Source organism: Tupaia chinensis, unplaced genomic scaffold, assembly GCF_000334495.1.
Source record: "Tupaia chinensis unplaced genomic scaffold, TupChi_1.0 Scaffold000225_1, whole genome shotgun sequence".
NCBI classification, from domain to species: Eukaryota; Metazoa; Chordata; class Mammalia; order Scandentia; family Tupaiidae; genus Tupaia; species Tupaia belangeri.
This window is the reverse complement of record NW_006159700.1, coordinates 3,708,440-3,735,052: the sequence shown is the minus strand read 5'-3', so window position 1 is coordinate 3,735,052 and position 26,613 is coordinate 3,708,440. Positions and strand designations below refer to the sequence as shown.

At 34.2% G+C, this 26,613-nt stretch overlaps 1 protein-coding gene across 1 annotated transcript in view; it reads left to right on the top strand.

Annotated features, from left to right (window-relative positions):
* COL3A1 (collagen type III alpha 1 chain) overlaps positions 1 to 26,613 on the top strand; it is a 43,801-nt gene that overhangs the window by 547 nt on the left and 16,641 nt on the right. Inside the window, 24 exon segments of the mRNA XM_006147844.3 lie at positions 11,910 to 12,112; positions 12,775 to 12,825; positions 13,242 to 13,352; positions 14,768 to 14,845; positions 16,948 to 17,001; positions 17,317 to 17,370; positions 18,354 to 18,407; positions 19,059 to 19,112; positions 19,274 to 19,327; positions 20,257 to 20,310; positions 20,724 to 20,768; positions 20,893 to 20,946; positions 21,579 to 21,623; positions 22,329 to 22,382; positions 22,816 to 22,914; positions 23,473 to 23,517; positions 23,676 to 23,774; positions 23,976 to 24,029; positions 24,159 to 24,266; positions 24,481 to 24,537; positions 25,471 to 25,569; positions 25,895 to 25,948; positions 26,100 to 26,198; positions 26,463 to 26,516. Of these exon segments, the coding sequence (XP_006147906.1) occupies positions 11,910 to 12,112; positions 12,775 to 12,825; positions 13,242 to 13,352; positions 14,768 to 14,845; positions 16,948 to 17,001; positions 17,317 to 17,370; positions 18,354 to 18,407; positions 19,059 to 19,112; positions 19,274 to 19,327; positions 20,257 to 20,310; positions 20,724 to 20,768; positions 20,893 to 20,946; positions 21,579 to 21,623; positions 22,329 to 22,382; positions 22,816 to 22,914; positions 23,473 to 23,517; positions 23,676 to 23,774; positions 23,976 to 24,029; positions 24,159 to 24,266; positions 24,481 to 24,537; positions 25,471 to 25,569; positions 25,895 to 25,948; positions 26,100 to 26,198; positions 26,463 to 26,516 (1,733 nt within the window).

Genomic DNA, 26,613 nt, shown 5'->3' with positions numbered 1-26,613 from the left:
TTGGAATGCTTCCCTAGGCTGTCTGGAAGTTATTGGTCTTTAGTAATAATTTTAGGTTCCCTTTTGTAGCCTGGATTCTTTGTAAGACTATACCATTGAGCATTGTTTTCCCAATAACATAATGCATTTTAAAATAGCATGCTCTAAAAACAGCCTAAAGGAAGATACTATGTATTATTAGAATCCTTGGATATAGTTCTGTAAAATGGCAACAGGATAACATTGGTCAACATGTTTTAAATGGATTTAAACTGCCAAAAATGTTTCAGCGTTCCTCTTTTACTTCTATCTCAAACACTTAACGGTAGATTAATACCTACTCTCTAGTAGTTTCTTGTTAAGAGTCTATAATTTTCTACATTTTGCACTAATAAACAGAATATTGAAAATGCTTTCAACAGGAATGTTTTGACTTTTCTGCAAATAAGGTAAAGATACTAGTACTGTCTGACTTCAAAAAACTGATTTGTTATGTATTGATAAATGTATGTAATGGTTTTCATTTTCCGATTTCCAAAAAAATATATTCATCTCATTATTTATATGAAAATACTCCTTTTAACTTTATGTTTCTCATGAAATTCTGAACAAATTGAAGTGCAATCTGGCATAGAAATAATTACTTAAAGGCTAAATTAGACATTGATTACACAATTAAACATATTTTATCTTTAAACTCTTAGTGTTCCCCTTCATGCTGCACAAAAAATTACTTCTTTGCTTTCATATCAAGTATTTTCCATGTCCTCACAGGTAATACATGCAAGTGGGGCAGGGAGGGGTACAATATGGCATTTGTTCAGTTATTGTCAGCACATGACCACAAAAGAAAAGAAACACCCATATTCCTTGTCCCGTTAGTTTCTTCTCCCCCTTTTTCCTCCTCTCCCTTTCCCCTCCTTTTTTCTTCTCCACCCCTTTTGGCTCCTTTAGCCCTCCTCTCCCTTTCTGTATCTTCTAGTTCTCCCACCCCCTTCCTAGGCAAGATCATCTCTTCTCCACTGTCTTTTCTTCCTTCCACTCCCTCCCTTCTCCCATGTGTCTTCCTTATGCCTCCATCTCCTTTTTTTTTTCTTTTCTGCCTACTCACATTTTTCCCCTTGAACTCAGTCTTCCTACTTTTCTTATTCCTCTCCCCTTTCCCTTCCATTTCTGTCCCTTCCAGAAGATTTTGTAACTCTCAGTCCTCCATGATACTAAATGTCTACGATTCTCTACTACCCCAATAAAGACTTCCACTTTTTCAAACTCTTAATTCTCCTGATTTCTTGGGGGGAAGGGGGTGGTACATGGTTCCCACTTATTGAAAGGACTACAAACCTTTGCTTTTAATTCAAAAGATTGACGGAACATTTTTAAGTTGTCTAATGGTTACAGTCTTCTGTAAACAATATGGTTATTTTTCTTCGTGATCCTTTATCAGAGAGAAAAAGTGTTTGATATCTACATTACCTCGACATTACATAAGTTCCCTTAATTTTCCCTTTTTTCTTTAGGTGCAAAAGTTTAATAATAAATAGATATGAAACGTCGCTGATATGTTGATGTGACCCTAGCTCAAAAAGAGTTGAAAGAAATTATGTTCAGCTATTGATTTTGTTTGCCATGAAAAAAAAATTGTCTTAAGACAGTACGTCTTACATTCCCTATAAACTTGACAAGAAAATTCTGCTGGTAGATAATCTTTGGGGTGGTTATAGAAGGCAGATAACTGTACAACACACAGAGAACAGTCATAAAAGTTTCTTGTATAAACCCTAATAACTCCAGAAACAGCAGAGCTAATGAGTACTAACTTCCAGTCCACTTACAGAAGTTTTCTAGCGCATACGACATGCCCTCACAAAGAATGTTACTCTCTTTACAAATTTGTGAAAGTTTTATTTAATTCATGTGTTTTATTTCACCAGTGGAGAAACATGGTCTGTTTTATATTTCCTGTACTTTACAAACATGCCAAATTTTAAGTGCAAAGACACGCCGCCTAGTGGCTGACTGTTACCATTTATATAACCAATGCCAACATTATTATTACACAGATGGAATCAGTATTTTATAATGAGATTTTCAAAAATTACACGTGTGAATTGTAAACGTGAAGCACTGCATTTCTAAGGAAATTATTAAACAACCAAAAAAATTGCCAAATATATACGCAAACACAATGGTAATAATACTCAAAGACTTATCAGGACTAAGCTTAAATTTTATAGCCACATTAAATTCCTCATATGACTATGTCTTAAAACATTTTTCACGTCTCTGTTGTCTTTATTTGACAAAAGTATTTTAATCACCGACATTTAGCTGAGTAGATACATATACGGACAGCTTTTACTATGTAATATTGCTTTATCAGGGTAGGGAGAGAAACGTTATTTTTATTAAATGTGTTCTAATCTTATATATCCCATTGTCAGTAATCTAACATGGATTCAGTATTTTAGTTGAGATGCTAAAATGAGGAAATGACAGAGTTAAGAACGGGATAAATTCTAGATCAGTTGAGAACACAAAACACATTAAATTCAGGGTCTTAATTTTTTAATTATTTGTCTTTGAACGGAGAAACTAGAAACTATTGTTAGAAAATATATAAGCATTTATAAAGGTTAAAAAGGATAGACATCTTTCTGTTTGATACTAAACTTTAAACTGGTAAGTCTTTTTTTTTATCAAGAGGTTCAGAAGCTTATTAACTAGAAGTTATCACCATTCTGTGATAATATAAATTGTAAATAAAATAAAGGTAATTTTGATACAAAATTTTATGTTTATACATCATTATACCTTGTGGTATTTTCTTGCTACTTCCAGAGTATTCAACATCAGACAATCTAAAAGCCTATAAGTAAACATATATTCTGATTAAACTATAAAATTAGGCATCTGAATATTTTAAGAGAAAGGAGCAAAGCCACTGTTAGGATTCTGAGAAAAAGGAAAAACTGGTTAAATACCTTCTAACTAAAATAAGTTCCTGGGTTGATGTCTTATGTACAGGCTTATTTTAAAAATCAAGAATCACTGGCTTTGGGTTTATTGGGATTGTAGTTGGGCTTAAAGACTGGTCGTTAGGGAAGCTCCTAGTCCACACCTTCAGAGTCTCATGCCAGACCTCCGAGCTGTCACTCCAAGAACAGTGCCATCCACCAGAACAGCATGGCTTCCACTGTGAGTGACTCTTCTTCGGTAAAGAATGCCAAAAATTACGTAGCTCAGTTCTCTTATTTTATAACATCACATGACATCACTGCCTTGAAGTGATTAAAGCAGATTGCTTAAGACTTAAAGCTTTAAAGCTGGAAGATGTTATTGCTTTTGCTGGATATGAGGAACATTTGTAAAGTTTCCAGGGCTACAATAACTTTCTGGAAATGTCTCAGTGAACTGTTTCTTGTAAAACAACTTTCTCCAGAAGAAAGCTCAGTCCCATTGTTTCCATAGTCAAAAAATAAATAAATGAATAAAAGTTAAAAAGATCATATAATGTTAAAAAAAAAAAACAGAATTTCAAAGGAGAAACTGCCTGTTTCATGTCAAGATGACAATGGAAAAAATGAGATAGCTATTCTTACATAAATCATTTGTTAACTGCAGTTTGGAGAGCTACATTAACCACTAGAATGTCTGTCTATGCCTAATGAAAACATAGAAGAAGTGAATTCCTTTCAGATTAACTAATAAAATCTTTGTTTTTTTCCATGACTGAGGTCAAACATTGCTGTGGAAAAATGTCATCTAAATGAATGAAATAAAAAGTTCAAAGAAGACGAAAGTCAAAATACCCAAATGGCATAAAAATGAAACATAAGGGATGCCGAAATTATTAGAAATTAAATTTGCATTGAAAAACAGCATTAAGAATCACTACTTCAGTTAAATGGCATTTTTTTTTTGAAACTATCTTTTTCTGTAGTATTTGGTGTGGAGGATGGCAAACAGATTGCATTGCTAAGTGCTTTGAAACAATAGAAATACTCTTTTGAGTTACATAACATGCCCATAATGTCCAAGTTTTGTTCAAGGAAAACTTATAATGAAGTCTGATTATTGCTAATGTGAATCATTTAGCCCATATGTTTTCTAAAAATCAGTGTCTTAGTGAAACATTCTAAACGTGTTTTTACACTGAATTCAGAAGCCTTATCTGTTTGTTACTGGTGATGTTAGTTAGACTCCTGTGTCTAAATAATAAAACCTGAGGTTCTGAATCAGATGTTTATTTTGTTGGTGGTCTGGATGTCATTAGGGTGGCCTTGGAGCTATAACTTTTTTCATAAGGTCAAGAGAAAATAAACAATAGAGTTCAACTCCAGGTGGTTATCTTCCTGTTTTGAGACAAGATAGAAAAAAGGTTTTGTGGAGAACTTTATCCCTGAAAAATCTGCCATTTTAACTTTCAGGACTTACAAACGGTGAGTCAGAACTTTGAAACTGGTTTCTTTAATCCTATCCAGTCCTTGAAATGGCAGAGGGAATAGAATACAGCAGTAAAGAGTATCAAATTTAGAGAAAGCCTTCCTAGGTTCAAACCTTAGTTTTCCCCCAATCATGTTACCTCGTGAGCATTACGTAACATTTCTCTATCTTAGATTCCTCCATTATAAACCTGCAAGATGGGAATTATAACCACATTCAGCTTGTCAAACCTTTGGGTAGATTAATTAAAGTAAATATGCAAATCACCCAGTCCAGTGCCTGAACTACACACATACACAAATGCACACTTCCTAGCACTAGTTTTACTATCACTGGCAAAAAATAAAAAAAGGAGAAATTTAATCTACTTAGTAACTTACTAATAAAGAAGGTAAGGTGTAAAATTTAGTTATCCAGTTGTAAAACTTAAACCTAAATTGAAATTATCCATCTACAATGCTTAAAAATAACTTCTTTAGAATATTCTTGTTAACTCATCTAACATATTTTGAGATATGCTGACAAGAATGTATGCATCTAAAACACATTTTTATTGAATAAAAATGTGTTTTCCAAACAGTATCATTTAAAAGCCAAGTCAAACATACTTCAATTAAAAACTATATAAACTCCAAATATCCACACTTACAAAATATCTGACTTTCTAAAACAATAAAAAAATTATGTTTGATAATTTACACATCACAGTCATGATTTTTAGGTCTCATTAAGGAACATTTTTCTTTTCAGGTAAGATATCAGAAAGAAGGAAAAAGAAAAAAATTCATTTGGACTCAAGCTTAATGAACAATTTTATTAGATACTTTTAGGGCATATTACTTTTATTCCAAAATTGTTATTAAGCATAATTTGCATTATGGTTTAGTCACAGAAATAAGTTTCTCTCAAGTCAGTATGATTTAACGCTGGAAGATGGAAACATAAACACCAAAAAGTAAGCTTTAAGCATATCTAAAAATAAAAAAGTATGTTACTTGGTTTTATTTTTCTCTAAAGTTTTAAAACAGAACTAGCAAAGAAGCTAAGAGTGGGTAATGCCACGTGCTAGCTTCATTTTTTTTTATAATTTAGATACCAGTAAGGAGATTATTTAGTCTAATGCATTGTTTGTGTAATCACAAATAAATTTATTTCAGAGCTATGTTTTGTAATAAAAAACAGAAACATCAAATGACATGGGATGCAGAGTTTAAAATTAATTACAAATTGAAGCAGGGACACTTTGTTTTAACAACAATGAAGGAAATAACTAGAAAATTGATCTGTTTGTCCAATAATAAAAATTAGATTGTCTTTAATATTTTTAAAAATATTTTAACTTATTTTCATCAAAGATGCTCTGAATGCAGGTATCCAAGGAAAGAAGATAAATATGAGATGATTTGTTTCTGAATAGTATTTTCTATTCTATTTCTATATGCTGCATATGGCTAACTAGAACATTTTATTCCTCTTGAAAACAAATTTTTCCCCTTGACTGTGCCATGATTTTCCTACATGTAACCAGGTACTTAAATGAGAGCTATCTGACATCTGTATAAGGGGTTTAGCTTTCAGTACATATTGCTAAGCTTATTTTGCCATGCACAGATTAACAAAATAAAGCAAGCTACAAAAAGTCCATTCTGTCAGCAAAGATGAGTGAAGATGAGAAACAAAGAAAGGGCTGATTTTCAGGCACAAATTTTTATAAGGACTGACTTTTCAGGAGAGCCAAATTTCTTTCAAAGAACATGAAATAAGTTACAGCTATAAACACCACTGTATTTCTCATTTCTTAAACATTTCATCTTCTTTGTTTTACTTAGACAAATACAACTTCTTATGGTAAAAGAAAGTATACATTTACCATGTCCACTATCATGAGCATCTCAGATGAAAAAAATCACCTTAAGAATATTGTACTTTCGGGGACCAGCAGTTAGCGTAATGGCTATGTTGCTGGACTCCCACGTAATCAACCGCGGTTCGCGTCCCAGACCTAGTGGCTGAAAACTCACACAGGGCACGTGTGTGTGTGTGCCCAAGATCCCGAAAGAAGAATGGAGGAGAAGGGATTGCGGGATGGCCATCCCCCCCAGGGGTGATTTCTCGCTTTCTGTCTCTCTGTCTCTCTGTCTGGCGAGCACACGCGCCCTATAGCAAAAACCTCTAAAAAGAAAAAAGAATATTATACTTTATACTTTTGAAAAAAGTGCACTAAAATAACATCCTTTATATTGAGACTTCTGTATTTTAAAAAGAATACTATACGGATTCTCTAATGAAACCCAGAAACATGAAGCTAAGTAACAATTTTCACACATATGAATTGGGTTTAATCCATTTCTAACAAATTTATTTACAACCTTAATGAGTCAATATTTCACTAATTTATTTAATTATTTGCATGGTTAATGAAAAATAGCATATTGCTAGTGTGTGAAGAAAATCTCAATGAGATATAGATAAAATGATAAATACACAGGGAAAAAAGATTTATTTTTATTTCAAGCAAATTAAAAGCATAGGAAGAGAAGATATTTAAAATAAAAGATGCTGGTCCATCCTTATTTTATCTGTTAGCCTCATTTGTCTTAAAGATATTATTGGAATTCAACAATTACTATTATTATTTTTAAAAGAATTATTTATTTATTTAATTTAATTAATTTATTTGTTTACTTTAATTTGACCAGAGGGAGACATACACGAGGGGTAAGATGGCGAGGGGTGGGGGAGTGAAAAAACAAGCTACCAGGTTCAGAACTCAAACTGTGGTCAGCCATGTGGGAGTGTCTAGCACCTTAACCACCATGCCACCTGCTGGTTCCTCAGTAATTATTATTTTTTTATATCTCATTTAGTGTATTAAAAGTAGAAAAGTATTCCTGATTCAGAGACAAAGAGCTAAATTATTAGCATACTCTGGGCTTATTTTCAACGGAGAAGGAGATCTTTAAATGTACATTATTTTAAAGAGATATTTTTGCTATAGAGCATATGTGCTCACCAAAAATACAGAGAAAGACAGAGAGCCAGAAAGAAAGAAATTATTCCCCAGTGGAGATGACGACTCTGCAATCTCTTCTGTATTCTCCTCTCAGGATTTGGGGCATCACACTTTCTTTTCCGTTCTCCTTTCGGGATTTTGGGCATGCAGGCATTCACGCCTGGTTTGAGTTTTAAGCCACTGTGTCCTGGACTTATTCCAAGGTCTACTACAAGGAAGTCCAATGATGTAACTATTACACCATCTGCTGGTCCTGAAATCCACATTATCAATGGAAAAAAAATCTCAAACTGAAACTAGTCTGTAGGAACATTTCATATGAAGTCAATTTACAGCAGGTTTTAAAATGCTTTATTTTAAGAAAAGAGACTAATGCAAAGATGGAAGCATGTGTTTAATGTGGTGTTACTGAATAATCTTCTATCACAAAACTTAATTTTTTTCCTGCAAAACAGTGAACTTAGCTCTTACATAGAAGATATAAGTTTTGCTTATAGAACAAATGAGTTTAGTATGTAGACTTGCCTATATTATTAATGTTCATAAAGAAAGAAAAGATTGCTCTTCTTTTTATCGTGTTTTCCATAACACCATTCAGATATGCCTACATCATTTGCACTGAAGTGACAATTAGGGATTTAGCTTTTATATTCACTAATAATAAGAATATATACCTTAAAGCTTAGAAAATGTGTCTTTCCCATATCTGTTTCAAAAATGGAAAAGATATAGAATTATTTTTACATAAACAGATTCTTTCTTACCAATTTATAAATGCAATTAAGTAATTATACATTATTAAAAGCATAGGAAGAGAAGATATTTAAAATAAAAGATGCTGGTCCATCCTTATTTTATCTGTTAGCCTCATTTGTCTTAAAGATATTATTGGAATTCAACAATTACTATTATTATTTTTAAAAGAATTATTTATTTATTTAATTTAATTAATTTATTTGTTTACTTTAATTTGACCAGAGGGAGACATACACGAGGGGTAAGATGGCGAGGGGTGGGGGAGTGAAAAAACAAGCTACCAGGTTCAGAACTCAAACTGTGGTCAGCCATGTGGGAGTGTCTAGCACCTTAACCACCATGCCACCTGCTGGTTCCTCAGTAATTATTATTTTTTTATATCTCATTTAGTGTATTAAAAGTAGAAAAGTATTCCTGATTCAGAGACAAAGAGCTAAATTATTAGCATACTCTGGGCTTATTTTCAACGGAGAAGGAGATCTTTAAATGTACATTATTTTAAAGAGATATTTTTGCTATAGAGCATATGTGCTCACCAAAAATACAGAGAAAGACAGAGAGCCAGAAAGAAAGAAATTATTCCCCAGTGGAGATGACGACTCTGCAATCTCTTCTGTATTCTCCTCTCAGGATTTGGGGCATCACACTTTCTTTTCCGTTCTCCTTTCGGGATTTTGGGCATGCAGGCATTCACGCCTGGTTTGAGTTTTAAGCCACTGTGTCCTGGACTTATTCCAAGGTCTACTACAAGGAAGTCCAATGATGTAACTATTACACCATCTGCTGGTCCTGAAATCCACATTATCAATGGAAAAAAAATCTCAAACTGAAACTAGTCTGTAGGAACATTTCATATGAAGTCAATTTACAGCAGGTTTTAAAATGCTTTATTTTAAGAAAAGAGACTAATGCAAAGATGGAAGCATGTGTTTAATGTGGTGTTACTGAATAATCTTCTATCACAAAACTTAATTTTTTTCCTGCAAAACAGTGAACTTAGCTCTTACATAGAAGATATAAGTTTTGCTTATAGAACAAATGAGTTTAGTATGTAGACTTGCCTATATTATTAATGTTCATAAAGAAAGAAAAGATTGCTCTTCTTTTTATCGTGTTTTCCATAACACCATTCAGATATGCCTACATCATTTGCACTGAAGTGACAATTAGGGATTTAGCTTTTATATTCACTAATAATAAGAATATATACCTTAAAGCTTAGAAAATGTGTCTTTCCCATATCTGTTTCAAAAATGGAAAAGATATAGAATTATTTTTACATAAACAGATTCTTTCTTACCAATTTATAAATGCAATTAAGTAATTATACATTTTTTATTAGCTCTAGATCACATTGTAACACAAAGTAAAAATGAATGCTTAAACTTCTTGAATTGGTTGCAACCTTGCAAATTTCATTAAATGGCATCTGCACATATAAATGAAAATGAGGAATGGAAGCAATTTCCATCCTCTATAGCATCTATAGACTGTGACATTTTCCATTGGTACACTTTTGCTAAATGAGTTAAAATTCTTTTTTTTTTTTTGAGAGGTTTTTGCTATAGGGTATGTGTGCTCACCAGACAGATGGAGAGACAGAGAGACAGAAAGCGAGAAATCACCCCCCACGGGGGATGGCCACATTGCAATCCCTTCTCTCCCGTTCTCCTCTCGGGATCTTTGGGCATGCAAGCACACATGCCCGGCGTGAGTTTTAAGCCACTGGGTCCGGGATGTGAACCGCGGTCGACTACATGGGAGTCCAGCGACATAGCCGTTACGCTAACTGCTGGCCCCTAAATGAACTAAAACTCTTAACGCAATGTATTTAAATATGAGCCTAAATTATTATTATTACTCCAGACAATGAGAAGATACAGGGAGAAAACAAAACTGTAAAAGGTGATCATTGTGTTTGTGTGCAGTGTCCAGATGGAAAAGGGTCCAGGACAATTAAAAAGCCTGTTGAGTACTAGGCACTAAAAATGTGGTTTTAAACCTCCTCTGATGCAAAGCCTTAAGCAGATATTCTAAAGACCTTGGCTTTGAGAAAATAAAAACTTCACTGTCTCATCAAAATAGAAAATACTGAACAGTATACCATTTTAATTTGTAAAAATTTTTGCAGGTGTTTGGAAACATTATTTATTTACTTAATTACTGGCAAACTAAATTAATTAAACTACATTAATCCTCAAGAACTAAAGTTGTATTTAACCACAATCCACAGCTAATACTTCAAGAATTGAGACTAGATTTTATTTTGGCAACCCTTAAGTTGATTCATTAGTAATTGATGAATTTTAGTACCTTGCATGTAATTAGAAAATAAAAGTCTAAAATTTTGGTCAAAGGACTTTTTTTTTACCATCTTAAGCTACAAATGCACATCATCATGAGTCATATTTTTTATTAATTTTACTTATTGCCTACCAATGCTTGTTTTTTGTTTGTTTGTTTGTTTTTTGTTTTTTTTTTTGAGAGGTTTTTTGCTATAGGGCGCGTGCGCTCACCAGACAGTCAGAGAGAGACATAGAGACAGAAAGCGAGAAATCACCCCCCAGGGGGGATGGTCACGCCGCAATCCCTTCTCCACCATTCTCCTCTCGGGATCTTGGGCACGTATGCACACGCGCCCAGCGTGAGTTTTAAGCCACCGGGTCCGGGAAGTGAACCGCGGTCGACTACGTGGGAGTCCAGAGACATAGCCATTACGCTAACTGCTGGTTCCCACCAATGCTTGTTTTAAAAACATCTTTTTTAGGTGATTTTGAAATCTCTCTACATCTATGTGGGATACACAAAAATTATGTCATATCATGTTTACCTACAAAAGCCTAACAGAGCTAGTAGGTGCTACTCAATAAATACAAGTTTTGTTAAGAGTTTTCTCAAGGCAATTTGGAAAAGTTTTACACTTCCAAAATTAGCTGAATTTTCCTCTGAATTTGTCAACTAGGTTAATAAAATCCAGAAAGTCTTCAGAGTTCATGACAAAATCATCTTTGTAGTTTAATGCTCCCATCTACTGTTAAAGCAAAGAATAGCAATTAGAAAGAAAAGCATATTTTCCACAGCATAATTAATAAATCAATGTTTAAGTATTTGTGTGATATCCATTGGTATTAAATTCTTACTATAAATGAAATTAAAATTAAAATATCTGTTTTTCTTAAGAAAAAATTACTATTGCATGCCAATTTTATAGAAATAAATAGGTTTGGTATTTTAAGAAGTTTCTTACTATTTATCAAATGATGCAGAAAAAATATGTTTTTTGTCCTTTTTTGTTATTATTTTTCCTATGTGGCACATGTGTTCATTGAAGAAAGAGGAGAGAGAGAGGAAAGACAGAAAGTAAGAAATCATCCGCCAGGGTGTGGTGATCATGCTGCAGTACCTTCTCTTCCATTCTCTCCTTGGGATTTTGGCCATGCACACACATGCACCCAGTGTGTTTCAAGCCACTCATGTGCCCAGTGTATTTTTCAGCCACTGGGTCTGTGGCTCAAACAGCGCCGTCAGACATGAGGGATCCAGCTGCCAACATCACCACACCACTTGGTTGTTCCAAAATATGATTTTTCTAATGAAGGGAAGAAATTATTTATTCCAAACTATCTCCACTTTAAATTAAAAATAGTCATGACAGCATAACAAAAATGCAATTCAACAAAAAATAAGGAGACATCATGTCATCTAACTTGTTTTCCAGTTATTGAGAATGGATGCACCCATCTTGGTCAATCCTATGCGGAGAAAGATGTCTGGAAGCCGGAACCATGCCAAATATGTGTCTGTGATTTAGGATCTGTACTCTGTGATGACATAATATGTGACGATCAAGAACTAGATTGCCCCAACCCAGAAATCCCATTTGGAGAATGTTGCGCTGTTTGCCCACAACCTCCGACAGCTGTGAGTTTAAGAAAACTTGTACATCTTAAAGGCTCTTATAAAAATACATGAACAGCTCCTACATCATAGGAAGCTGAAAGAAAAGGAAAGTCATGTCTGCCAGTCATATAAATCTCACGCTAGAGAGCAAAGTAATGTTCACCAGAAGCTTGAGAAGGTAGAAGGAGGGGAACTGGGAGAATTTGGTTAACAAATGATACAAAATTACAGCTAACTATGAAGAATAAGATCTTCAGAACAACCACACTAAGATAATCATTTGTAACAATTTATTGTATATTTTTAAAAAACTAAAAGGGGATTTTAAAAAAATACTCAAATGTACAACAAATATTTAAGATGACAGAAATTATACCTACCCTCATTTAAAAAAAACTCAAATGTGCAACAAATAGTTAAGATGACAGAAATTATACCTACCCTCATTTTTCATTATGTGTATCATGTATACTGTACATGTATGCATGTATCAAAATATCACATTATATTTTGTAAATATGTACCTTTAGTATTTGTCAATTCAATATGACAGCAATTAAAAAGTTGCAGTGGTATTATGAGTAAAAGGTGAATGTTCTGAATAAGGCTAGAGATTAGACATATATATATATATATAATATTTTCCTATGTCTTGGTTAATCTGTTTCTTTTCCATTTATTAGCCCACTTACCCACCTGATGGTTATGGACCTCAAGGCCCCAAAGGAGATCCAGTAAGTAAACCTTCAGGGGAAAATAATGAATGTTAATGATGGTTCCAGGAATAGTTTTTTTTTTTTTTCTTATATCCTTTCCAGATTTGACCTTTCAGCACCCATACCTTTTTTTACTACTACAAATTTGGTCACATAAATGACAAACTAAGAATTTATAATTTTACATGTAAAGATTCAAATATCTCTAACTTCATATATTATCTGAAGCCCTATTAGTTCAAAAAATAAAACATAGGTCAATATAGAAATGAATATATTATATATAACTTATTCACATGATTTTAATAAAACTGCATTTATTTCTGGAACTGTATATCACTTATATTGTTTCCTAATCAGAGTCTAACCTGATAATGGTTCTGAATCACTAGGACTTATTGCTGTTTAATTTTACCTTTGACTTTTTTTTTTAGGGCCCTCCTGGTATTCCTGGGAGAAATGGTGACCCTGGTATTCCAGGACAACCAGGTTCCCCTGGTTCTCCTGGCCCCCCTGGAATCTGTGAATCATGCTCTGGTAATCAGGTAATAAATAACAAAACTAAAATATCCCTCAGTGAAACTGGCATCTTCTTTATTTAGCCTATAATACATGTCGCTATTACGAGTTCTTTATATTTGTTCTCTGATTTTATGTATTTAACAAACCCTTATTCAGTGCTAGTATGGGCTAGGCTAAGAGCTTTTAAGTCTTTGCTCTTCCTCATAATTCAGTGCTATTGCTATTGGTGCTATATCCTTGCAGAATTTTCCAGCTTCTCAGCTGGTATGTAACTTACACACTACATTTGAGAAGTGAACTACCAACTCCCCAGATTAACCTACAGAATTAGGGAAGTGCTATAGCTGTACTTCATGCCCCTTCTAACACCAATGTTAAAGGCTGAACAAAGTGGAAAAAGAGCTATGGATATCCTCTACCTCAGATCAATAGAATTATTTATACCTATACAACTACTCTTGCTAAACCTCTAGAACACAATCCCCTTGTTCTGAAGCATGGCAACCAACTAACAGTGATGTAAAACAATTCACCAAATAAATGAATATGACAAAATTTCTGCTGCATGAAATTAAGCATAATTAGAAAAGATACATGGACAAATCTAAGAGGTTAAAAAAAAAAGTGCTTCTTGGCCCAACCATAGTTGTGTGAGCTGGTTAATGCTGCTACTCAGCAGGCTGAGACCACATAAGTCTGGATTCAATATTTAGCATACTCTGAAAACCCAGATATGGTGGCACACAACCATCGTTTCAGCTACTCAGTAGGCTGAGGCAGGATTGCAACATAGTGAGATCACTCTCCCTCCAAAAAAAGTACTTTTTGAAAAACAATTCAACAAGAAGCAAATTATATCATCTAACTGATTCTTATCCTGATAACCAAATAGGATCCATGTCTAGACCTAGAAACAAAATAAGCTCCAAAGAAATTCAATAAGGGTATGAGCCTTTCTACTACTATTTTGTTTATTTTGTGGATAAATCTTTTAACATATTAACCAGGAACCAGGAGTATAAATTTTACTGATATCATTAACTGTTGGAAAATTAATCTGATTTCTCCATTTTTCTGCTCAAAATGAGGTTAGATTATGTGATCTCGAGCTCTTCCTCAGTCTATGATCCTATAATTCCATAGATTACTGCTCAGAATAGTTTGAATAGGAGTATATAGGAACAAATTTGCGGTACTAACATTGAATACATTTAGTTGAAAGATTAGTGCATGACACAAAAGAGTGTTTCTGTAAAATATTTCGTATCCAAAAGCATAGAGAGACACAATAAGCAAGATAATTAATACGTACCACATCTGACCTGCGGAAAACTTTTCTCAGTAAAGAGCAGATGTTACATGCCATTCTAAATGCTTTTCAAAATAACTATGACCTGTGTATTAAAGTGATCATATCTATCTGGTCTTTTTGCTGCAGAACTATTCTCCCCAGTTTGATTCATATGATGTCAAGTCTGGAGTAGGAGGAGCAATCGGTGGCTATCCTGGGCCGGCTGTGCGTACAAATATTTCTCAGCATTACAGAACTTCACTTAGCCTTCAGTTTGTTATATCTCGAATGGTTGTTCTTCCAGTAATACAGTATTTTAATGGAATTCTACAAAACAGCTTTTCCCTAATTAAGTTGGGGGTGGGATGGGGACAGCATGATCACGTTTCTTCCATTGTCAAGCATTTACCCTCACAGCCCCTCACATCACTTCTTCCCTGATGATCTTCTGAGTCAGTAGCCCGTTTACCTTTATGCTTAGGTCTCACACCCATATGTTCTTCACTTCTAATCAAATTCTTTTACTTGATGCATCTCCTTTTCCTCTTTCTCTCCTAAGTTGTTCAAAATATGTTCAAGTTTTTTTCATTCAGCAACTGCTACTTTCTACATGAAAGTTCACGTAATGTGCATCCAATATCATCACACATCTCACAACCATTTCTCAAGTTAAACACAAATATTTCCAGAATCCATTTATACATTTTTTAAAAGAATTATTTTATTTAACTTTATTTATTTATTTGTTTTTAATTTGACCAGAGAAGGAGAGAAAGAGAAAGAGAGAGGAGAGAGAGAGAAAGTGAGAAAACAAGCCACCAGGTCCAGGATTTGAACTGCAGTCAGCCATGTGGGAGTCCAGCACACTTAACTACCGTGCCACCTGCCAGCTCCTCCATTTAGACCTTAAGTTAACCCATATTAAGTAATAGCTGTTCACCTTGTACCTTAAGGGTATCACTAAATGTAAATGACCTAGACATTTGACTTTAAAAAGTAGCAAAAAGCATTAAAACTAAGCACATGGGGCTAGCAGGTGGCTTGTTGGTTAAGTCACTGGACTTTCATATGGTTAACCACAGTTCAAGTCCTGGACCTGGTGACTTGAAAATCATGCCTGATGCATGTGCATGCATGCCCAAAATCCCAGGAGGAGAATGGAGAAGAAAGGTTATGCATGGCCATCTCCTCTGGGAATGATTTCTCACTTTCCCTCCCACTGTCTCTCTCTGTCTCTCTCTGGTGAGTGCACACACTCTATGGCAAAAATAAAATAAAATAACATATAAAATAAAATAATAAAATGAACAAAACACCTTAATTTTAAAAAAAAATCTGTGTACATGTACATGATACATGTTGTTCTGTGTAAGTGACACATGTAGAACAGCTTATCAGGAAGGTTTTAATTTCATAGCAAGCTAAGGTGGATAAATGTCAATCACACATGGCACTGGGTTTTAGGGGCTGCAATTATTTTTGTATTTTTCAAAGCCAAAATGAAAAAGATATTATCTTACAAAAATATCAGGTCTTACTCAGCTACACTAATATTATGAATCCCATTGTAAAAATCAATGTACAGTTTTCACACACAAACACACACACACACCCTTAAGTAAAGTTACCATTTATTGACATTCTAGTCAATAATGTTTATAAGGGAAAAATGAATTACAAATCAGTTTTATCAATTTATTATTGATATCTAGAAATAGCGTAGTACAAAACTGAAGGTTTTCTAGTTTGACCCATGTTTTTGAACAATGATAAACCAATTTGTTATAGTTTTGAGTATTCTCATGCATGCATCCAAATCTCCATGTCGATAAAACCTGTGCTGTCAATATGTATGTCAATATATGGGAGCTTTGGAGTTGATTTACATCATTGTTTCAGAAAATTGATCACAGGATTTAGACCAACGTATTTTGCCAAACTGAGTTTGGCTGCCAGGCCAGAAATTAGTTCTTCTCCAGTGGAGACCCATCCTTAGAGGGTAGTAATTCTCACAGCATTTTGTATCAATGTGTCTATATTTTGAATTCTCTTCTGTAGGGGTTCAGGTCAACGTTTTATTACATTTATTATTAATTTTATTGATTCTGTGAGTATTTAATTTAAAGTAATTTTTGTTTTTGCTGAGATCTTTATTACATATTTTATAAAATTAATTGCATACATTAATAGCTATCAAATAATGATAGTTAATTGCATTTTTAAAGATGTCTGTGTCATTTTTAAACAAAGTCATCTTTTTTGACAAATGGAAAAAATGTATTTCATATTCACTTATTTTGTATTTATCATTCAAATTTGTATTTCAGGGTCCTCCAGGCCCTCCTGGTCCCCCTGGCACATCTGGTCATCCTGGCTCTCCTGTAAGTATAGCCATTAGTGCTTCCTTCTCCATGTAGACATAAACCAAGTTAATTAGAAACCTTTGTAAAGCTAGAATATATATATATATATTCTAGAATATATATATATATATTGAAATATATATATAAATGAAATTAAATGAAATACACTCAATTTGTTCTGATCTGGAAAATGTTGGTTTCAGTCTTTACAAACTGGAATAAAATTGTCTGACTATATTCACCAATCTGATTTCTTACTGTCTTCCAGATGTTAATGAGTCATGTAGGGATTATTGTATTTCTTAAGTACTTATGTATTATTCTACTCACTAGGGTTCTCCAGGATACCAAGGTCCCCCTGGTGAACCTGGACAAGCTGGTCCCGCAGTAAGTAACAATTAAATTTATATTTAAAAAATTGAAAGTGTTATGTAGAAAATACCTTCATTTCTAACACAGTTGTAAATCCCTACAAAGGACAGATTAAATTTATGCTTAAACTCTTTTCAATAAAAAAGCATTATTATGATAGTTAAACCAGTTTCAAAAATCTCTTAGACTTTTCCTGTGACAATACTACTTAATATAGATATTCTGGTTAATTAGCCATGACATTCCTAAAGTTGATACAAATTTTCTATTAAATAAAAATTTCATTTCCCTATAGCCACACAGTTCACCTTTTCATCTACTCTACTTAATATAGAAGAAATAAACATAATATATAAGAGCCCCCTAGAAAGATATGGTGTATACATAAGTAAGTAAAATAAAGTTATTTTAATATTTCAAAATATTTAAAATATATTTTATAGTTTTGTATTTGATATCTCAAAAAATGTAAAAGAACATTTGGATTTATAAATACACACATAATATAAAATATAGATTTTTTTTTTTTGGTGAGGTTTTTGCTATAGGGTACGTGCACGCGCCAGAAAGACAGAGAGACAGAGAGATAGAAAGCGAGAAATCATCCCCCCAGGAGGGATGGCCATACCGCAATCCCTTCTCCTCCATTCTCCTCTCAGGATCTTGGGCATGCACGCACACAGGCCTGGCGGGAGGTATAAGCCACTGGGTCCAGGACTCGAACCACGGTCAACTACATGGGAGTCCAGCGACATAGCCATTACTCCAACTGCTGGTCCCTAAAATATAGATGTTGATTAGTTTTCATTTAGAATGAGTTTACTAAACAGCAAAACTTGTATATGACAGATTTATAATATTAACTCAATGTCATTTTCGTATAAGAAAAATTGAAAGTACTTTCCAAATGGTAGTTACTTCTAGGAATACACATACAATAATAAACTTGAGCAAAAAAATTGGAAAAAATGTTTACTTTCTTTCTCCTTATTTTTCAGGGTCCTCCAGGACCTCCTGGTGCTATTGGTCCATCTGGTCCTGCTGGAAAAGATGTGAGTTTTTAGGGATGAAATGGGGGTAAAGCAAAACTTAACTTGGAATATTCAAAAAGGCTTATGCTATATAGCAGGATCTCAGAGGGAAAAACGCTACTCAAATAGTTTATGGTCTTAATATTTTATCTCATACTGATCATTGAGGGCCATATATACATATACACAATAATTGCATAGCTATATGTGCCATGTTGAATTTCAATGTAATGTGCATCTCAGCTAGGAAGACTAATCCAGTGAATATCATTTACTGGAGTGGAAATAAATTTCTTCTGTCTGATTCTTGTGATAAAGTAATTGATATTAATACTTCTTTGAATTTGAGGACTTATAGATACCTCTAATATTATGCCATTCTTTCTTTCCCCTTTGATTTCCCATGGCAAATTCTTCTCTACTGAGTTAAAGAAAGGTCATAATATTTCAGTGATGAGTCACACCTGTATTATCTCTTTATAAGTTTATTTTGAGGCATGCAAAGTCCTCCTTGTTCCTTCCACCAGTAAAGTTGGTGTCACAAGTATATATTTAGTCAAATCATTTTAATGATTCTTTGGTGAGAAAAAGTCAAAGTAATCAATCTACTCATTGGCAAAAATGTATTTTCTCATATAAGAGTACCTGTGTGTTCTTTATTTCTCCACATAGGGAGAGTCAGGAAGACCTGGACGACCTGGAGAGAGAGGATTGCCTGGACCCCCAGTAAGTCTTTAGCTTCTAATAAAATAATTGAAATAATCACAATTATCTTAACTTGAAAATGATCATATAATAAAATTGATTTCAACTTAGAAAGTGTTTTACTAATGGATCATGGTTCAATAAGAATTTTCTTTAACATATTTTCTATTCATTATTTTTAGGGTCTCAAAGGTCCAGCTGGCATACCCGGATTCCCTGGTATGAAAGGACACAGAGTAAGTGGAGTTTTTAAGTTAACTAAAATCTGTTCCATTTGGCAGTTTACTTGTCTACCCATTTTGTTGGATAATTGACTGTGTCTCAAAAATGGTTAATTCTGATAACTAGTTGATTTGATTTTTCTCTTTAGAGAGAGAGATTTTTGCCATAGGGTTTTTTCATGTACCAGGGAGACAGAAAGAGACAGAAAATGAGACATCATCCCCCAGAAGGGTTGGCCTTGCCTCAGTTCCTTCTGCTCCATTCTCCTTTATAGATTTTGAGCATGCACACATACACTCCAGGTGTGAGTTTTAAGCTGCTAGATCCAGGACTCAAACCATGGTCAACCATGTGTGAGTCCAGCAATGTAACCAGTACACCATTTGCTGGTTCCATTGATTTGTGTTTTGTTTTTCTTTTTTAAAAAATAAAGTCTGTCAATTTTATATGTTCAAAAAACTAGTTACTTTATGAAATATGATGACTGATTTGATTTTAAGTGTATTAAAAGACTAAGGAAAATAATGTAACTTTTATACCACAGCTATCAGAAAAAAAATATTTTATCAACTCTGTGTTATTCATTGACATAGTCAATATGATCTTTAGTTTGAATCAAGTAATATTTTTCTCTGTGAAGCAATAGGTAGAAGCAACCAACTGAATCATAACTCTACTAACTTAATAGAAATAATATATATAAAACTTATTTTTGCTACTCTATGGTTGTTAAGATTAAATTGTGCTTCCTAAATACTCTAGATTTTTTACTGTAAAATCAATGTCAAATATCTCTGATCAATGTAAAAGAGTTTTAAAGTGTTTAATATTCAAATAATGCTCTGTTGTCAAGGCCAAATGTAAAAATTCAAGGGAAAACTTATTAATAACTCTGAATTATTAACAGTTTTTGAAATATTTACTATTATTATACACTTCACAGGGCTTCGATGGACGAAATGGAGAAAAAGGTGATACAGGCGCTCCTGGATTAAAGGTAAAAAACAAAATCATATTTTTAGAAATAAATTTATTTAGGTTTAAAGCTGCATTTAATATTTATACTATGGGTTTCACTTTTGAAATTTGCTTGAATTTTACATACTGGGAGCTAGATCATAGTAATTGGGATAGTTTATTAAATAAAATTTCCATTAAGGTTGAAAACTTAGTTTAGAGATGTTTGAGCCTCCTAGTGTAACTCACTTATTGCTTCTGTTTAGTCCTCAAGCTTTTAGAATGCAGAGCCTGCGATTTCTGATAAATAAAATACCAAGAGGAAATTGATATTGTTAAAATTTGTATCTTTATCTTGTACTCCACAGTATTTTCCATAAAATGCTATATTTTCAAAACCTTAAAATTATCTTCCTGTTAAAATACATAGTAACATCTTTTATACGTCTCTAGGGTGAAAATGGTCTTCCAGGTGAAAATGGAGCTCCTGGACCCATGGTAACTTTTCTTATATACTTTTCAGTTTTATTAACCTAATTCTAGCCCCAAACATGCTTTATTTGCTCCCATCCATTACATATGTCAAGTTTAAAATAGGATCATACTTTTAATGTTACCGTAGGGTCCAAGAGGTGCTCCTGGCGAGAGAGGACGCCCAGGGCTTCCTGGAGCTGCCGTGAGTATTGTTATCAATATTGCACAACTACAACCCAAAGTGGCAGATTAAGTGTTCAGGCTGTGAAAGTCTGCAAGAAAACTTCCCTTCCTACACTCAAAGTCAGCACAATGCAATTTTGGTTACAATTATAGGGAAATAGAAAAAAAGTTTTATAATTTTTATCTCTGTTGGGGCTTTTTTATTAAAGAATTATTTTATTTGACTTTATTTATTTTAATTTGACCAGAGAGGGACAGAGTAAGTGAGAGAGGAGAGAGAGAGAGGGAAAGTAAGAAAGTAAGCCAACAGGTTTGGGACTTGAACTGTGGCTGGCCATGTGGGAGTCTAGCACCCTTAACTGCCATGCTACCTGCCGGACCCATGTTGGGAATTTTTAAAGTGTTAAGTTTGCATGTGTCGTTAAAGACATTATATCTGCATTCATTGCTGAAAACACAATTCAATTATTCTACATCTGATCAGTGTATCAGAATGTTGACAATTTGACTCTAAAAATACATAATTAGTAAGTAGATTTTAATATCCTTGAGGAAACTTCAACTCTCATGAGTCAGAATTTTACCTAAAATGTTATTTTGAACCAATGCTTTAGAATTAAGAAGAGAGTTGAAATAAACTTCTCTTTTTAGGGGGCTCGAGGTAATGATGGAGCTCGAGGTAGCGACGGTCAACCAGTAAGTACTTTTGTATCTCTTTGATTTACTCCAGAGTAATGAGAAATTATGGATTGTAGGTTATTTTAATATCATAGTGTGTGTACACGTGCATGTGCGTATGTGTGTATAACTAATGCATGTATTAGCATCTATGTGTATGTGTGTGTATAACTAATGCATGTATTAGCATCTATGTTGAAAATTTTTATATTTTTTTAAGAAGGAAAAAGTAATTTTGTTGTAGACTCAATATTCGACATTGTACATAAACTCCAATTCAAACTGACAGTGAGCCCATAAAACAAAATCTAGGTTCTGATAGTCCTTAGTATGCTTGAGCAGTTGTTAACATCTGTATGGTTCTTAAAATTTGGATTAATATTCAATATTGAAGATGATAATAAAAAGAGCCCTGAAGAATAGGTAATAATGTTACTTACATTCTGTAAATAAGGGTATAAAAGCTCAGGACTAAGTAATTTGGACAAAATCACAGAATTCATGGCAGAAAAGGGAAGACACACAAATTTTCTAAATTTTAATTTTATTCTCTTTTTATTTTGCCATATTGTTTCCTCACATAATATCTATTAAGGAATGATAAATACTCATTTTATGTCCATAAGTGTCTTCTGAATTATATGAATGTTAACTTATTGTTTATTAGTGGTGTTAGTATTTGTTTATTTGATTCAGAGATCTTGAAATTGTAATATTTTTCAGGGTCCCCCTGGTCCTCCTGGAACTGTAGGATTCCCTGGATCCCCTGGTGCTAAGGTAAACTTTTTTATTTTATTTATTTATTTATATTTTTTTAATAGAAGAGTACAAAATTATCTTGGAGACAGCAGAAAAGCATTGGATTATTTATCTCAGATGAATTTTTTTAAAACCAGCCTTTATCTATACAGATCTTTAAAGCTCTATTCTTGATTTCAAATGGAGTATTATCCTTGTCATTCAACTATCCTGATACCTCTTCTGATCTCTTCTCTCTTAGACTCTTTCTGGGGAGCAAAGATAACATAGTCCAATACATATTTATCATTTTTTCTCTGCCTTTATGACTGATGATTCCTTTCTTTAGCTGCAGAATAGTCAAATTATTCCAACCTTTGGGAGACAGGTTTAAACAGGGCTCTGAAATGTGAACTGGGTAAGTAATTAGAAGGGTCAAGGGAAACTGACTCCCAAAGGTTTTATCCCTTAGGGTGAAGTTGGACCTGCAGGGTCTCCTGGATCAAATGGCTCCCCTGGAGCAAGAGGAGAACCTGGACCTCAGGGACATGCTGGTGCTCAAGGTCCTCCTGTAAGTAGCAAATATGGTGGTTGAGAGGGAGAGAAGAGAGCTACCACCCTTTATCCATGAAAGCTTATGTTTCAATGTTGCTATCAATTAAAGTAGCTTCTTTGAAAATAATGTTATTTCATGTTCTACATTAATTCTACTGTTAAAAATACTGATTTGACTAGAAGTGAAAACTAGTAGTTTTAGGGCTACATGATTTTCAGATTCATGAATTTTATGTTTAATGCAGAATAAAGTAGAAAATGGCTAAAATAGTCACCTGATACTTTGAAGAATGCCCCAAACTAATACCCAATCTGAAAAAAATAAAAATAAAAAAGAGAAAAACCCCAAACCTCTCTTGTTAATTTATTATTTAATAATTTAGACTAAGTGCATATTATTTCTAATTTATTGAGTTAATGATAAGTCTCTTGCCTTTGTTTTATAATAATATTGTGCTATAAACATAATGCTTACCAATCAACTTATCTTACAAGTAAATAAACCACTTTGAATATACACTCATTATTTCCATTCTTACTAATATGCTCTTTTTTCCTTTTCTTTTCCCTTTAGGGCCCTCCTGGGATTAACGGTAGTCCTGGTGGTAAAGGTGAAATGGTAAGCTGCTCCTCCCTGTCTCGTCTTTATGTCATCCACACAGACATCATTGTCTTCTTTTGCACTTTGCATGGCAATAGATTTACAGAGATAACTAGATAAAGCATTCAGGAAAAGTTTCAGTTTGGCTAATGTCAGTGTCCTTGGGTTATTCTTAGGGTCCCGCTGGCATTCCCGGAGCTCCTGGACTGATGGGTGCCCGGGGTCCTCCTGGACCACCCGGTGCTAATGGCTCTCCTGGACAGCGAGGTGGTGCAGTAAGTTGTCTTTTGTTTTGCTGTGGTGGTTGTTGCTCGAAGGCGTGACTTTTATTCCACACCAAAACTATGAAGAGCAGTGTTTTTGATCCCGTTCAGTTAAATATTTATTGATTCCACTCTGATGTTATAGTGTGACTAACGATGATTTTATTAATTAAATATTCCCCTTTTTCAAACCAAAATTTTGTTTCATTTTAGGGTGAACCTGGTAAGAATGGTGCTAAAGGAGAGCCAGGACCACGTGGTGAACGTGTAAGTATTACTGGAACAGTTTGCTTATATCTTAGGCACACTTAACTATGACACATTATAGACAAAAAAATTTTTTTTTCAACCAACCAAATTAAGTCATAATTTCTATATCGTCCCATCTGTTTTTAGGGGGAAGCAGGTTCTCCGGGTATTCCAGGCGCTAAGGGTGAAGATGGCAAAGATGGATCACCAGGAGAACCCGGTGCAAATGGACTTCCAGGAGCTGCAGGAGAAAGGGTACATTTTCTATGGGGCATTAAAAACACGTCACTGTGATCGAAATGAACCTTCAGCTTCCTGGCGAGGCAGACATTGTTTTCCTTAAACTGAGTGCCCATCCCAAATCTCATTTAAGGCATTTTATTACATGAGAATACCTATACTGCCACTCAAGAATAATGAAAACCTCTTACGCCTTTAGACTGAAAAATTTGGCTTTTGTTACTTCCAGGGTGCCCCTGGATTCCGAGGACCTGCGGGACCAAATGGCAAAAGGTAATTTACTTTAGTTCCTATTTTTCTATATGTTATTACTACAAATGAATATATCTTCTATACAATTATCAGTAATGAAAAGCTAAATATCTGAAATAAATATATTGGAGTTAAAAAATAATTCTCAATGAAAGTAACGTTTTACAAAACTTTGTCCAGCCTCTGTTTAGGCACTTTCCCAATTTTATAATTAAAGAAAGTCACCCAACTTCTGTAAAAATTCTTTAAATTATCTGTCAATTGAAAATCATTGATCTGGGACCAGTAGATAGTGTAATGGCTATGTCCCTGGACTCCCATGTAGTCAACTGCAGTTTGAGTCCCGGACCTGGTGGCTTAAATTCACACTGGGTGTCTGTGTGTGCATGCCCAATATCCTGAGAGGAGAATGGAGGAGAAGGGATTGTGGCAGGGCCATCCTCCCTGGGGGGTGATTTCTCGCTTTCTGTCTCTCTGTCTCTCTCTGTCTTTCTGGAGAGCGCACGCACCCTGCAGCAAAACCTTCTCAAAAAAAAAAAAAAAAAGAAAGAAAGAAAGAAAGAAAGAAAGAAAGAAAGAAAGAAAGAAAGAAAGAAAAAGAGAAAAGAAAATCATTGATCTCAGCATTTTTGCAAGAATAAAGTAAGCCAAAGCATCTGAAAGTTCTTTGAAAACTCTAAAGTGATGTGGAAATATAATTTTATGTCATCAAAGATATTTGACTTTAGATTTGGAGAAATATATTGTAAGGTTCACTAACTTTTTTCCAAGCATGCAACATTTCCCACAGTTACTTCAAAACTCATTCAACTTTAGTTAAGATAAATGCAATCTTTATACAGAGAATGTCAGCAACACATCAACTCTTTAAGAGGCTATGTGAAGTTTTCCATGTGTAACCTGTATATTGTTGATGTCTAAGTCAATGAAGGCTATTTAAAATATTTGTTATTTATTTTATATTTAGGGTCCTCCTGGGGACCGTGGTGGTCCAGGCCCTGCAGGGCCCAGAGGAGCAGCTGGAGAACCTGGTCGAGATGGTGTCCCTGGAGGTCCAGGATTGAGGGTACAAAGAAATATCGATTTGCATGACATTGTGTTGTAGTAAAAAGAAAAGGCAAATGAAGATGAGTGAAAGATAATTTAAACTATATTATACCTTTTGTAAGGCTCAAAACAAAGCAAACTTATTAATTGAAGAAAACTGAGGCCAGACAAGTCAAAGAACAGAAAATAGAGCACTTGATTAAGACACATTATAGACAGATAAAAAAGAGTGTATGAATATGAGCTACATATATAAATGGAAATCTCAAATTGTACCAATAGTGCATGTTGTATTTTTTTATTCTCTATTGTAAATCATCTGAAAATTGACTTTTTTCATTCAGGGTATGCCTGGAAGTCCAGGAGGACCAGGAAGTGATGGAAAACCAGGGCCTCCAGTACGTACATTTTTTAAAATCTCATTTTACAAGCCTAGTAAAAATGGAACATATATTTCAACCTAGACTTGAATATTTATTGTTTATTTTGACCGGCTCTTTGTCAAACATTTATTAATGTTTGTTCGTTTGTTTGTTTGTTTCTCATTAGGGAAGTCAAGGAGAAAGTGGTCGACCAGGTCCTCCAGGGCCATCTGGTCCCCGAGGTCAGCCTGGTGTCATGGGTTTCCCTGGACCCAAAGGAAATGATGTGAGTATCTTCATTTACATCTTCAATGCTTATTTGACAGAAGGTCTTTTACATTCCATGTGGGAGTGCAGATATGGCCAAAATTTGATCTCTTCTTCAATGCATGGAAGAGGATATGAAAGGCAAACAGCACAAGCAAGGGAGCTAAACTTACCATTGTTTTGGACTGTATGTGTGTGGAGAAAGCAAGTCAAAAAGTAAGAGGGAACAATATGATTAGTGATTTCCTTTTGAGAATTAATAAACTGTCCCCTTCTTCTTTAGGGTGCCCCTGGCAAGAATGGAGAACGAGGTGGCCCTGGGGGACCTGGCCTTCCAGTATGTAGCTTTAATTGACTTGTTTCTAGCCTTCTGATAGATGCATTCATTTCCAATATTATAGATGCTCTCTATTATCTGTATTATCTTATTTTCC